Source organism: Falco rusticolus, chromosome 8 (assembly GCF_015220075.1).
Source record: "Falco rusticolus isolate bFalRus1 chromosome 8, bFalRus1.pri, whole genome shotgun sequence".
NCBI lineage: Eukaryota > Metazoa > Chordata > Aves > Falconiformes > Falconidae > Falco > Falco rusticolus.
This window is the reverse complement of record NC_051194.1, coordinates 12265058-12280416: the sequence shown is the minus strand read 5'-3', so window position 1 is coordinate 12280416 and position 15359 is coordinate 12265058. Positions and strand designations below refer to the sequence as shown.

At 45.6% G+C, this 15359-nt stretch overlaps 1 protein-coding gene across 2 annotated transcripts; it reads right to left on the bottom strand.

Moving 5' to 3' along the window:
• Positions 1–1523: 1523 nt before the first annotated feature.
• On the bottom strand, positions 1524–14814 carry GRPEL2 (GrpE like 2, mitochondrial). 2 transcript variants are annotated; one of them, XR_005105766.1, is made up of 5 exons: positions 14316–14814; positions 8831–8999; positions 7867–7948; positions 5366–5816; positions 1524–3873 (listed from the first exon to the last, which is right to left on the bottom strand). XR_005105766.1 is itself a non-coding variant. In XM_037397629.1 (4 exons), exons 1-4 carry the CDS (start codon positions 14381–14383, stop codon positions 5461–5463), a joined length of 675 nt encoding a protein of 224 aa, XP_037253526.1. In that variant the 5' UTR covers positions 14384–14814; the 3' UTR covers positions 1524–5460. The 2 variants fall into 2 exon arrangements, 1 of the variants encoding a protein (XP_037253526.1); XM_037397629.1 differs by having other exon boundaries at positions 1524–5816.
• Positions 14815–15359: the final 545 nt, after the last annotated feature.

Below are 15359 nucleotides of genomic sequence, written 5' to 3'. Positions count from 1 at the left end.
TGTCTCAGGAGAAACAGAAGCACAGGCCTCCTCCTTTCCCCCAGTGAGGAGCCACTTCAGTTCCTGCACCGGGGAGCATGCACAACCCAGAAACTCAGGTATGAACATTTTGGGAGGGCACAGACAAAAAGTACCGTTGCTCAGCTCACCCACGTCCTCACAGTGTGCAGTATCAACCCACAAAGATGGGGAGACAACATTCCCAAAGCAGCTTAAAACACAGCACGCAAATATCTTTGCAGCATGCCTTGGGTTTTAACAAGCTCTTACTTAACCGGCCTGATTTCACTATGGCTGTGGGCGGCAAGAAATCTGGCTGTACACACAGCGAGGCTCCTAGGAGTCCGGGTCAGTACCGCTCCTGATCGCCTCCCCTCTCACGGCAGACCATGCCCTGCTTGCAGGCGTTCTGCAATACCGCGCTCTTCCCCTTGCTCACAAACTCCAATGCTTTTCTGCAGATGGCGGTGGCTGTGGTTTGAGAACTCCCAACTCTCACTGTCGCAGCAGAGCCAGAAATTAACAGACACAGCAGCAGGCAGCAATATTTCCCGGACTAGTCTGGTCAGTGGTGCCATCACAGTGAACGCAGAGCCATGCCTGCACATTTTAGGCAGAACAAAGGAGAGCCCCTGTAATGGGACACAAACTCTGTGATCACAAGGGGACTTGGCTTTAGCACAGATTTCACCCCATAAAGGCCATTTGTAAATGGTCTTTTGCGAAGGTTTTTCTTCTTGTGAGAAGTGCCCGGGGCATTCAGAGCTTCAGGAGAACAAGGCAAGCAAAGGCCCACTGACATGGCACCAACTGTCACTAAGGCCAAACCAGGAATGGAGGCCTGGCTATTTTTGCAGAGGATGCGGGAAGAGAGACTGAGATCTGCTGCAATCACACCCCTACAGAGAAAACCTACTGCTTTCTCCAACAAACCCCTGAAATCATAACCCACCTGCAGATACCACAAGCGTTAATACATAGTATATTAAGCCATCCTTAACCAAGCTGCCATACAGTATGCTTGCTACAACACACCACACACAAAAGGGCAAAAAAGCAGCAAAGCAAAGCTGTAGGAGGATAGAAGGGCAAAAATAAAACCAGATATCAAAATCTAAACTCTTAGCAACGTTCTTCAGAATGAACCACCACCAAAGGTTGGCAGACAGCATTTTTCTACACAATGGTCTGTAAACAGACTTACTAGAATAGATACAGAAGCAGGCACAGAACTACCACAGAACACCACACCCGGGCAGTTTATCAGTGCAGAAATTGCTGACAACTCACCTGTGTGAGAAAGGACCACACACACACACACACACACACACACACACATCTGCATTTCCAGAAGTCCACCTAAAGCATTGTTAATAAAGTGTTCAATAAAGTACTGCCATGGACTATATCCCTTATTTTAGACAATGGGCTCAAGAATAGAGAGAAACCTTTCAATTTGCAGTTGGAATGAGCAGCAGTTTGGGGCAAGGAAAAAAGGAAAAAGAAGCAACTCTGATTCTTTTTTTTTTTAATTAGCAAATGGACAGTATCCGCACAACTAAAGGAACCCACCAATTTCCAACATTAAGTCAAATGTCTTTGTCAATCACTTGCACCACTCCCACACTTCAGTCTTTGTCTTTCAATCAGCCAGAAGCTTTAGGTAAACAGAAAGCACAGAAACACAAAACCCCACAATATATACAGGTTTCCCACCTACTAAATCGATCTAGATTTTTGGAGATTAGAAACGCTTTGTTCATTTGTTCATTTGACTTCGCAAGTAATATCAAAACATTGCAATTTTAAAAATAAAAAAATTCTACAATATTCACAATATAAACCTTAAATACATTTTTAAAAAAATTAAAGGACTGATAATAGCTATTGATTTATCACAGCTGTCTCAACAGAAGCTCTGCTGATGAAGCACTGAGAATTTAAGGTTCACAAAGCAACATTCACATTCTGCACTGCTCTTGGTCAGAATTAAGATGCTGCCACGCTCACGAGACAGTGCCACTGGAGACGCGTCCAGGAGTTCAACTCAGAGATATCCCACTGACAGGGCATGGCAAAGTCACAGAACAAGGCAAATACCCACATTCAGTGGGGCTGCCCACTTCCCAAGAGCAGAAATGCAGGTCCGCAGATATGGTCACATGCACATCTTATCTAGTTGTCTGCATTCCCAGCTCGAGCTCTTCAGTTCATGGCTGGACAAACGGAGTGGAAATGACTAAGAGGTATGTGACACTTCCTCTCCTCTGCTGTTCTGTCCCTGCTAATGTACTCCTGTGTTCTATGAAACAGTCATTGAATAAAGTGACTGAAGAGAAAAAGCTCATGGGTCGGCCTCTTCTCTAGCGTAACTCTGCAGAGTGCAACGGAACTGCACCAGTGGGGACTCTGCCCCACCGTGCTGAGTGTGCAAGCTTTACGCAAACAGGGCAGACAAGGGAGCAAGAACCTACAAAGGAGAAATTCAATCCACCCTTACGCAATCTCATCCATGATAAGAGAGATCATTAAGTGTGCTTCAAAGGCAAGAGAATAAAATTTTGCCTAGGAAATCTGGATCCTGTGATGGAATCCAGGTTTCGTTATTTCGTTTTCACTTCACCATTCAAAGGAAGCAGAAACTAGGACAAACAACAGCTACAGTATTTATCTCTTTGGTAACATCTGTAACAGAGTCTCTAAGCGATGGGTACATCTTAACAGTAATCATCATAAAAGCCCGATAAGATCCTGTTAGAAGTTTCAGAGATTGAAAAAAATGGGGCATGAACTGGGAAAATAGCTTGCCCGTAATTAAACGGGGCCTATGGGAGGGTGAGAAAGACTGCACAGGAACCAGATCCCTCAGATTCCTGCTCTGGCCATGCAGCAGCGCCTCAGTGAAAACAGATCCCAGATATACAAGCTGAATCAATAACCTCTTCGTACAGACAGAAGGTCTGGAGTGCATTTTAGGGTATTTCTTTAAGGCAAAAATGGGTGAATACTATCTGAGGAGACAGGCAGGCTTGGCAAATAGTCCGAACGTGGACCAAATATTTTCACAGTCAAGTGGCTCTGTGGGTCAGTTTAAAGAGGATTTGAATCCCAACACTTCTGTTCACATACTACTTTTAAATCTGGCTCAGGTAAGCTGTAGCCTTTCTATGACAAAAACGCACCTGTTGTGTAAAATGCCTTTCATTTTGTTTAGTTCCTTATAAAGTCTCACATTCAAAGTTAGTTTCCAAAACCAGCTCTCCCCTTATATTGCAAAAAGACTCAGCTGATATAGCAGGGGCTGAAGCAGCAGCAGAGAACCCAGCCACTCCTTCCAGCTGAAGACACTGTTTCCTCAGAAGAGGCCGCAGACAGTCTTGATGCAGAACAGCAAGACTTGCATTGACACATTTTGTATTTTACCTGTTCTTTGTCTTGAGTAACAGCATAACCTAGTGACCCAGTCAGCATGCAGACCAGCAAAACAATGAACAGGAAGTCCTGTATATCTCTGAAATTTCCAACGTCATAAAACAAGAACATTGAATGAAAAGTTTGTCCAAAGTGATCTAACGTTAATGCTACCATGAAGCGCTGTTTCAGGGTTGAAATATGAAATACCACCCTGAAAACCTACCTATGCAGAGGCAGAAAACTGCACTTTAAAAAGTATCCACTACTGAGTCACCCACATACAGTTGTCACTAAAGCAGCTTGCATGGAGCATATTAGAAATGTGCATCTTCCTTAAATTTCTGGAATGACAACCAACTAGCTGCACATAGTCTCCCCAGATGAAAGACTGTCCATAGCTGCTAATGGAAGGCTGCGGTAATCTTGAAGTCCGCCACAAAAGGATTATGCAACTGAAGCCTGCAAAGGAATGGGAGAAGAATAAGCTTTCTTCCAAACCAGTGATGGCATCCACCATAAGTAAAGAGTTTTTGGAAGTGGATCTCAAATAACTGTCAGACCATGGATCCAATTCCAGAAAGTACAAAGGCAGGAATTAATGAATCAGTAAGAAACAACCTGACAACAACCACTCCTGCCTTGGTTTTGTGTGGTGCAGACCATAGGCTGGTTAAAGAACTCTTCTGTCATTATACTGCTTGTATAGGTGCCCTGTAAAGGGTTAAATTCCGATCTTACTCAGTGACTGCATCCTTTCAGCTGAGATAAATGGACTCCCAGGCAAAAGGACCACTGGGAAATACATATGCCATGCTGTGACAACAACATGCCTCCAACTAAGAGGACAGCTTGAGGTCAGCTTTCACTTCCTCAGCTTTCTGCTTCTCTTGCTTTCTTGTCACCGCTGCTAAAATTGGTTCAAGGGCACTTGGGACTTTTAGTAGAAAAGATTTTTCTCCTTGCATCAAAACCCAAAAGGTTTAATATTTACTATGACCATGCAAAAGTAGAATCTGAATGTGAACTGGAAATTACTGTTATCTGAGTACCAATACTGCAGAGCTGAGAAAATAAAAGTCCAGATTTCCTGCTTAAGGGCACATCTCCATTCTGCCAGCAGCTGCAACAAAAAGCACACAGTTTATCATGCTTGAAAGCTGCACAAACACCCATCAGGGAAGAGAAATTACTCTCCTCTAAACAGACTTTTTGGTTGGAGAAAAAGAGATTTGAGAAGAGTTTTCTGGCTCCATCAAGAACCACTACTCCTTGTTTTACCTTTAGGAGCAAGGAGGCAAGCTGCAATTTTAACCAGAGAACAACTATTAACATTAGTCTGACCTAACAACTGATTTTTCTTTAAAACCTCATCCCTATTCAACTGTAGTATGACAGAGATTTCATTAATTCGGGATTGTTTTCCTGAACTGACTAAGAAAAAGCTGCCCCTAAATGTCATTTCAAGTGATCAACTTCACCTGAGGGGTCTAGGGACAAGGGAAGACACCAAAATCAGTCTGATAATAATACTCAGCCTTTTGGGCTTTTCCTCTTCCAAGTGCTTTGCAAAGAAAAAGCCTCACCACATCCTTGTGAGGTAGGTCAGTAAGTATTATTATATTCCCTTAATACAGATATGGAATCTGAGGCAGAGAAGTTACTTTCCTGAAGGCCACTACAAGAGTCTGTCTCATAGATGGAACCGGGAGACAAGATTCCTTCGCTCTCACAGATTTCCCTTTCTCTCTCGTATCTCTCCACTTCCCCATACAAGTCTTAATGGAGAAACGAGCAACGGAGAAAAGGGCTACAGCGCCATGTTTCTGACAAATAGCAGGACTCTTAGTACCACGCCACATACTCCAAAAAGGATTATTAAATACAGAAGTACCTTAGAATTAATGGCAAAATGACTGCACACATTATAAAGAAGCCAACATACAATACAAACCTAGCTTAATAAATAAAGACATGCAGCTGCAGTTGTGACTGTGCTGAGGGGTCCTCAGCTCAGTAAGGTCCCAGGTGCCAATGGGTAAGCCCACGTCACTCCTGTGACTCTACTGCCACGCCGACGAGTGCATGCCTGATAGTGCGACCATGGAGTTTATAGCCATCCTGAGTCACCAGCGCTATCGTGCCTGGCTGCATTCCCTCGGCTGGTACATGGCAGACTATTTCATGGTCATACGGATCATATTTGCCACCAACAGGGTTCATCTTCTGAAGGCCATGTTTGGCAAACACACTTTGCAATTTGGCCTCTATAAGAGAGAGGCCTTCACAGATTTTCTTCAGGGTTGGATTTGGATTACTAGGCTCCGCTTCTTCTGCGGCACTCTCGGCAGTCTTCTCCAAGATATCTGCTACCTCCACAAGGTCCCTGCAGAAACTTTGGATCCCTAGAGGCACAAAGAAATGTAAAAAAAAAAACCAAAGTAAATGAAGTGCAGTTTACAGAACATACAGAGCTACAGTACCAATGACAGGCACAAAGTCACAGCAGTTTGAAGACACTTTTAAAGCTGCTAATTCCTTTGCACTGTTACTTTAGTGAGAGCAGACAGTGTCTTCTGTATCCTGTAGCTAAAGCTTGAGTGTTACATGGGTAGTAATCTAAAGACTCCCCAGCTCAAGGTATATGCAGGAAAGGTACAACTATGCACATCAACATATCTCTCTCTCTCTAGTATATCTGACAAAGCAGAGCATTAGTATTTCACTCCAAAAGGTTATTGCAACTAAGACTTGTTGTTTAGGACACTGTTCCACACCCTCTCATACAGTCTTACGGGCGTAAATGTTTTTCCAAGCAACTCACACAAATGCCCATGCACATAGGAACAAACACAATGGGGGGAAGTAAAAATAATACATGACCATTCAAAAGTATGTTGACAATTTTCTTCGTAAGTTAAAACTACCATGGAAGGACTGGACAAAATGGTCCCTGAGTTGGTCATGAAAAGTCATGCAGTCCTTTTCATTAGAAAAATGGGTTTAGACTGTATACACTTCCAGAAGGCGTATTACACAGCGCAGAAATTTCAGGAGAACCAGCCTCCCTTCATTTACATAGATGCCATAACTAACTTACTGGAAAGACATTAGGAAAGCAGGGAAAGAGAAACAATAGGTGTTGTCTATAGTTGTACATACATGTTTAAACATGCACAGAATGAAGCAGCATGAAGGAGAAGCAACAAAGGAGCAGACAGAAGCAGACCTATTACCAACCATTTCATAGAATCACAGAATCATTTAGGTTGGCAAAGACCTTTAGACCATTGAGTCCAACCATTAACCCAGCACTGCCAAGTCCACCACTAAACCATGGGCTTAAGTGCTGCATCTACGTATCTTTTAAATACCTCCAGGGATGGTGACTCAACTGCTTCCCTGGGCAGCCTGTTCTAATGCTTAACAGCTCTCCCAGTGAAGAAGTTTTTCCTAATATCCAATCTAAACCTCCCCAGCGCAACTTGAGGCCATTTCCTCTTGTCCTATCACTGGTTACCTGAGAAAAGAGACTGACTCCCACCTTGCTACCACCTCCTTTCACGTATTCCTCTTGCACCAGAGTCTGTTTTAATGCTCTACAGACCCCCATGACTCATTCCATGAGCAACTTCTAATCAAGAACCTGATTTTTCTTCAGATCTGAAGCATACTACATATAAAATTCAAAAAGCTCAACCCCCGCTCCCCAAAACCAATGGTGCTGATTATCCCAGAATTCAGCAGTCATTTTATAGCACAAGTAGAGCAGTAAGAAAAATACAACAGCTCTAATTTCAAAACTACTAGAATTAACCAACAAAAAACCTTTTGAGATTCATGTATTGTGGAGAGCAAGTTTCTCATTCTCAGAGATGGTGCTGACAGAGTGGAATGATTAAACAGCAGTTTCTTCCCTCTTCACCTGCCTCTGTTGCCAAAGCTACAAATTCAGCTCACTTCACTGATGCTAAAATATTTCTTACAGAAATTTTAAGCAATATCTGATTGACAACCTTTTTCCTGGGCAGGATCTACCTCCTAAAAGCTAGAGCAGAAGCAAAGAGGCTGTTAATATAGTAAAGGAGATCACAACCTGATGACACAGCTGAGAGTATGAGATACATCCTGCCAGAGCCAATTCTCAGCATACAGAAGAGCCTGCAATTTCAGCCAAACTACACTCAGTTGCACTGGCCTATTTTAATTTAAAAAAAAAAAAAAAAAAAAAAAAAAGTACAAAACCCTCACTGAGCTAAACCTGATAGGACATAGCTGGACATACAGAAAAAATAGTGAGCAAGCCCAGACACCAAGATTTCAGGCCACACATCATGCCAGACTTTACAATGAATGAGGGCAGGACCCAGGGGGAGAGAAAAGCTGTTGATCAGCATTTTATGCTCAGGCAGGCAGGCCACTGCAATCAACATTGCTTTGCCTCACTTTGCTTACCAAAGAGCTTGGCATCTTCCACAAACTTCTGTGTTCTCCTCCGGACCTTCTCAGAATCTGCCAAGGCTTTCCGGTATCGCTCCTGTAACCACAATAGCAAGGGGAGACATCAAACGAGGAGATAAAACCCATCTCCTGACAGCTGGCAATCTCTTAGAAACACTTTATAAAGAGCCCACTTCATGTCAGAAGGCTGGGCTGGGCTCTTGCATTTTCATTACAGGCAAACCGAATTCTCTCTCCTACTGATTAATCAAGCACAGCTGCAACTCCCTCAAAAGACCCAAGTGAAGGCCAGAAGCATTCAAGGCACAGCTCAATTGAACACCGCATTGTCAGGCTGCTGCTTTTTGCATGACTCATTGCAGCTATTGAGACACTCCTTTCTCTAGCAGGCAAGCTGGTGGTCTCAGCAACAGATCTGCAACTGCCTGATTTATCGTTTGGTGCAGTAATATTCTCAGGGTGATTACCGTCAGAATTGCCTGGTGCTGCGGTATTTAATCCTCTCCTTAATCACATCTATTCTTCGAAGTCCCTATGACATGATCCCTACCATTTCCACCACATCACTGTCACTAAAGAGGACTTTCCTCCCTGGACAATCTGGATCCAGTGTGACACAACGTGTGATGATAATCAGGATGAAGCTACTGCCATTCCCTCTGTACAATGCAATGAAAGAATTGACCAGACCATCTTCAATGTACAGTGCTGCCTGCCAGGATCATACTGTCAGTGTCTTGCTCCTAGGTGCTACTGACAGGTGGTGTTCCTGGGGAAGGCAGACTGTACTTTCACACTGCACCCTCTCACACTTAGAGCACATTGCATAGCACATCTGCATAGCACAGCAGTGCTGTGTGCGTGTCATAGGGCTTACAGAAAAACCTAGGGCTGAAAGACAGACCAAGTCAAGGGGACTGAACAAAAGATACCATGATGCCACCAGCAGCATACTCACAGTTAAATCCTGGACTTGTTCTTCCAATTTGATGGTTTTGTGCTCTAAGGCACAGTCAGAAAGGGGATGCCTGGGCTCATCACGGGGATCTTCTGGGCCACACTCGTCTCCTGTACTTCTCTGCTGAGCTGCAGTGCTGAAAACACAGGGGGACTCCCTGAAATACAAACTAGTGATAAAGAAGGAAAGTTAAGTAACAACAGGCCAACAAGAATTCTAGTTTAGTGTCATTACTAAAAGCAGGCTCTCTTAAAAAAGCTACACAGGATTCTCAATAAAATTGCAGCTCTTTTCAGAAAATATGGACAACTAGTACAGAAAGACAGACAGATGTTTTGAAAAAATGTTTTATTTTAGACTTACATGTCACTGCAGAGGCTGTATACCACTTCTCTGACATACCTTGAAAAGACTCAGATTTTCACAGGAACACAAGTTGTGGGTTGCATTTTTGCTGACCTCCCAGTACAGGTGGTCAATACTGAATGACAAACTTCGGAAACATTTTTGCAAGGTAGTCTTAAAAAGGAGGCAGGTAGTATAAAGATGGTTTTACAGTTATTTAAAAACCCCTACATGTTCTGAGCAAAATTCTGTAAGATTTGCAAGCCCATGGCACTTAAGCTAGCCAGGCAGAGCCTAGCCTGCTACTAAGATGGTGCAGAGATCACAGAAGGGAAAGTCACACCATGGAATGGCTGTGGATTTCTGTGGAGCAATTCAACAAGCAAGGAAAGACATATACATCTCAAACTGCTGGCTAACGGAGGATCCAATTCTCAGATGCTCTGACCCATTTGTTCTCCTGCGTGCAAACAGACATAGTAGTTGGTATATTCAGTTTTCCTCCTATTTAGTCAAGAGGAGGAGAGCTTGAACCTTTTGCCAACCAGTTCTACTTACAAAGTAGCAATCGCTAGACTCCTGCCCAGTTTTCATGTCTACTGCTAAGTTTTCATGTCTAAGAAACCAATGAGAACTGTCAAGAGACATGACCAAGTGCTGTGCACCCCAAATATTCTGCAGCCTTCTGCCAGGACCTTCACAGCTCTATTAGATGTATTTGGAAAAGGGACTGAACATTGTCCCTAATATTCTGCAACAGTTGTAAGCAGTTCAAATGTTTTTATCTCTACTGGCAATGAAAGAGTCCCAAAGGCAAAAAACCCAAACCAAGCCCAAGCTTCAAGTGCTGAAGCCTACCCTATTTCAATGACTTCTTCATCCCAAGTATGCTTTTCAACTAAAAAGCACACTTCCCCGTGTTTGGTGTTGATACAGCAGGTGGAGCTCACCCAGGAGGCTGACTCCACAACTTGCAGATGAAATGATGAAACAACCAAAGAGTCAGATATAATTGGATTGAGCTAAACACCACCTAGGTGCTTAGCAGCCTGTTCTATACTGTAACAATCTCACAGGTTTCCCAAAGACTAGATAACAGAAGCCTGCCTGAAAACCATTTGGTCAGGAGATGATCAAAACCAGCATGCTAGACACTTTGAAAAGTAGAGAAAACATTTTTCAGTTCATTCTGTTCTTTTCCAGAAAGCCCTTCACCTGCAGTAACAATGCTGTCACTCCAAGAGCAAAACCAAGCATTTTCACTCCCCCTCCTACTCCACTTGCTTTTACGAACCAACCTAGACAGCCCCCACTCCTGCCAACATGAGGCTAAAGCCTCAGCCTACCTCCCTCTCCAGGAACAGTCTGCAGAAGAAAGTTCAATTTACTTCCAAACCAGCTCAATTTAGGAAACATTTTAGTATATACTTAAGAAGGGAGGGTGTCTCCTTTTTTTGGGAACACCTGGGCTCTTCCTCTGAGTAGGTCTTTCAACATCCCCTTTCATACAGGGGTTTTGCATATACTAAGTGCACATCTACCGAGCGAAACACAGCATGGCACAGAAATCACTGTACTGGCACTGACTCAAATTTCTGTCTTCATATAGCACAATTCAACACTGCACAGAGCTGCTAATTTAGGCTCCAGAATCGATACAGCTGAGCTCACATTACCAAGCCTGCACCATTAAGCTTTCTTCCTTTTCAGCACGGCTTTACTGCTCGGGTACAATGTTGCAGAAGTGCACAGCATTTGTTTCTGGGTCTCTCAAATAGGTCATGAGATCTAAGTGTTGGTTCAGCAGTTCAGGAAGCTAAGCTTACAGCAGCAACTGGAAGGGACAGGTTTGCTCCCCTTATTCCAGTACTGTGAGGAATAAAGGTTCAGGAGTTAAACCAGCTGAAAACTAACCCTACAAACAAAAAGGCTTTTCCGGCTGTATCCCTGAATAGGTTTGCTGACAGATCAGATGAGCGCAAGTGCCAGTACAAAAGAGAAGACAAACACATGAAGCCTGGTGAGATGTGGGAGGGAGAATATGGGGAAGGGGTGTCCCCCTTTGAGTGGCAACCAGGGCTGAGACTGGCTCAGCTCTATGACCAAAGCACAGTTGAAGATATTTATAGCAGCCCAAAGACCATCAAGCATCTCCTACCACTCTGTGCTCAGCAGCCCAATTTTCCCTCATTTTATTTTTAATACAAGGTTGCTAAACATCCTACAACATTAATGGCAAACTTCCTTCTCCTACCTGAAGACATTTGCATATGCAATTTGTTCATTAAGTGGGTACTTAAAACATGATCTGTATGTCAAACCACTCCTTTTTGACACATTACATGCCAAATAGAAGCCTGAACGCTTCTGCTGCATACACTTGCTCTAGAATAGGATGTTCCTCACATTGGTCTTCAAAGAACCAGACGAGGGGTGGTCACTAGGCTCTTTTCAAAAAGCTGCCCAGCCACTGCACTTCTGGGTTCCAGGAAACCCAACACAGAAGAAAACTCCATATTTTATCCCTGGCTGCAGAGAGATCTGTTTGGGGCACAAGAGCCCATCTTGAATGATTTTTAAGATGCTTGTCACACTCATTTTGTTGACTGGTTTTTCAGTTATAGAAAGTAGACTAAACCAGAGGTGAGGACAGAGAAGGATCCCCTCCACCAAGTTTTCAAAATCGGTCTGTGAAGCTTTAAACAACTGCAAAGCCTTCTTTGTAAATAAAAGGTGTGTCCATGGTAAGCACCAGCTACAAGCTTTGTCCTTCACTGTCTTGCGTTTCATTTAAGGAGCTGCAGGGATGGAAATTAGCCATGCTTCAGATCAGCCAAAAAACCTGAAATGCAGCTGAGAAAGCAGTCTTGCTAGGTACTTCACAGGTTAGACTCCTGTGTCTTAAACTACACAAATGAGTTAACTCTTTTGCATCCAAGAGCAAAAGTTAGTGAGTCATTCTCCTCTGCAAGTGATTTACACTCAACGAATGGGTGTGTTTCGGTGTGTAGGAGGAGAAGGGAATGCATGAGCTGGTGCCTCAGCTACAGGGACCTGCCTACGTGAAGCAGAGAGCTGCCTGCATGGACTCCTTTCTCCAGCTTGTGAAACCAAGTCACAGAACACTTCCTCGTGCAGTGAAATGCCCTGGGTATCAGATGCCGTTCAGATGAGACTGCCTTAAAAGCTGTAGGCAAGAAACAAGAACCACAGACCGACTCCAAAGGGAATTTTTCAGAAAGACTATTATGCAGAATTGAAAATGCCGCTCAATTTACTTGTTCCTTCAGGATGAAAGAAACACATGACTAAAAAGGGCAAGTGCTATTTATGGTCTGTCCACTGCACTGTGCTCCATCTTCTAAAACCAGTCTTGATCACAGCTGCCCTAAAAATAGGCAGAAATCCCACTGGAGGAAGTTGACACATCCTGAAGTGACAGACACGTGGAAGCCCCAGACTGTGTGAAGGACTTATCCAAGTAATCTGGTGATACAGAAAGATTTACAGAGTGATGTCACAGAAAGGCAAATAGAGAGACGTAGCAGAGAAGTTGACTGAAGCCATATGGTTTAAGCCAATTACTCTTAATGAATTTAATGATGAGAACAGGACTCTGGCCAGAACAATAGTATCACCTCTTTCTGGAGCACAGGCACGATACAAGGACATCCCAAACTGACTCTGTCACTTTCCCTCTGAACACACGGCCCCTACCCCACCTCTCCTAAAACACTCCTTCCTCCTCCTCCCAAATCAGCATAACAAAACATGCAAATGCTGAGACACACGGAAACATCTGCGTTAGTGTTTTAGCTTTGGATGAGTGTGCTTTGGATGGAAATCTCCTAATTATGCCCCATTACTTCACTCTGTTTAATCAGGGAGTGATACCAGAGATTAATACTATGTGGACTCCTCTTCCATGAAACCTGAGAAAAAGCTTGTGCAGGGCACCTTAAAGGGGGACTGTAAACTGGGCGGTAGGCTCTCAGACCGCAGCGAGCCCAGGCTAAGAAGCCCCTGAGATGTGCAGCACCGGTGTCTGGGCCCCACCACCCATCGCTTTGCTGTACAGAGCTGCTTCTGCTGGGTGACACAGGCACAGCCGCAGAGAACTGGCGTACAGAGGAGTTTCGCACTGATGGCAAGTTCTGATGATCTTCCAAGAAGGAAGCCTGCTCAGCTCCCATCAGTCACCCATTTCAAACCTGGTGCACACCTTGAGAGGGGCAAAGCAGCTTTCACACATATAAGAGCAAGAGCTTTCAGACACAAGACTTTACATTTAGTCCCAAACACAGTTGCTTCTATTATGTGTTGTAGATTGATTTTACCACATTTTAAGTGGTCTTTTCAGGCTTTTTTCCCCACCCAGGGAAGAAAAAAACCTCTCTAGAATAAGCTAACATGCATTTTGACTGTTTTTCTTTTCACCTGCCCACATTTCACTCACATAACCAAAGCACTTGTTATGGGTTTCCCTTTTATAAGCCATGTTCCACAACATTCAAAAATACGACTGTACGCTGTTTTACTGTCTAAATATGGAGACAATTAAATGGACCCTCCCTCCTCGACCATCCAAAACATGCTGAAGGTACAGATGCTACATCACTACCAAAAATAAAACCTGAGGAGCACATTAGAGATACAGTCCATGAATAAACGGTTCAGATGGGCAAGAAGGGATACAGAAACCACTCGTGGGTATGCGTTAACGGCAGGAAGCGACCTCACAACGTGACTTACTGACCGCAGAAACGCTTTTCCCTAAAAATTAAAATGAGTTTTTCCTCAAAACGTCACTTTTCCAGGAAACAGCTTGCTTATGGAGAGCCTATTTCTGTTCCAGGCCTTCCGAGAAGCGAAGGTCTGGCAGCGTGCCCCCCAACCGAGGGGTAAAGCAGAGGCCTCCGGCGGGGACAGCGCCCTCCCAGCGGAGCCCCGCGCCGGCCCACACCCCCGCGGGCGCCTCGGACCCCGGCCCGCCGCGGCGGGCCCTCAGGCCGGGCCCGGGGCGCTGCCACGTCTCGCTGCGAGCCCGCCACAGGAGGGGAGGGGTCAGCGCCGCGGCCGGTAACGGCTGAAGGAGAGGGACGCCACAGTCCCCCTCCCGCCCCCGGCCCGCCTCACGTACCTGCCGCGCCGCGCCGCGCCGCCGAGGGGGAGCACGGTCCCGAAGCGCCGCAGGGAGCGGGCGGCCATCGCCCCGCAGACCGACGGGCTGACTGACGGAGGCGCGCGGCGCGCCGGCACCGCCCGCCAACTACAGCTCCCAGCAGCCCCTGCGCGGACTACGAGTCCCGGCAGGCAGCGCGGCTGCCCCGGCCGGCCCGGCGCCTGGGGCGCTGGCGGAGCGGGCTGCGCCCCTTGTGCGATTAAGACTCGGAGAGGCCGGGGCCAGCAGGCCGGCCTGAGGTGGAAGGCACGGTGTTTCTTACCTCGTGGTGGAAAAGCGTTAAAAAAACCCTAAACCCTTGGCGTAGTGTGCCTTTGAGCGCTGCCTCCACAGGGGGCCTGCAGGAAGGGTTGGAGGGACTCTGTTAGGGGCTGTAGTGACAGGACAAGGGGCAATGGTTTTAAACTGAAACAGGGTAGATTTAGATTAGGTATGAGGAAAAAATTCTTCACTGTGAGGGTGGTGAGGCTGCCCAGAGCAGCTGTTGGTGCCCTATCCCTGGGATGCTCCAGGCCAGGCTGGACGGCGCTCTGAGTGACTTGCCCTGGTGGAAGGTGTCCCTGCCCGTGGCGGGGGGTGGGGGTGGGGGGTGGGAACCAGATGGTCTTCAACATCCCTTCCAACCCAAACCATTCTATGATTCTTTGGCGTGCTTCCACAGGCTGTGGTGCTCTAGCTCCATTCCTCCCTGCTGTGGGCATAGGCTCCTCATTTCTTTAGTGGGAGAAGTGATGCTTTGAAGAGAAGGTTTTTACCGCTTTTCAAAGTGAAACAGGATGGTGTGGCTCCTGGTCCCAGAGGGGACAAGAGCAATGACAATCAGCACAGGGAAGCTGCTGCCGAGAAGAGGACAAGCACTGTTGGGGAATGGAGCTTTCCAGCACCTCATCCCTGGGAGCTGGGGAGCCCCTCCAGCCTGGGTAGTAGGCAGCTAAGCTCACAGCTCTGAGCTAGCTGCCATCACTAACCCAGTGTATGAGATTCACCCAGCCTGCCTGCCCT

Bases quoted from the DNA above. Each gene is read 5' to 3' on its own strand.
- GRPEL2 (XM_037397629.1), bottom strand. From the start codon at position 14,383: ATGGCCGCCCGCTCCCTGCGGCGCTTCGGGACCGTGCTCCCCCTCGGC. The intron at 7,949-8,830 runs GTGAGTATGCTG...TTGTGGTTACAG, and splicing joins AACAAGTCCAGGATTTAACT to GAGCGATACCGGAAAGCCTT. The intron at 5,817-7,866 runs GTAAGCAAAGTG...TTGTGCCTCTAG, and splicing joins GGAAGATGCCAAGCTCTTTG to GGATCCAAAGTTTCTGCAGG.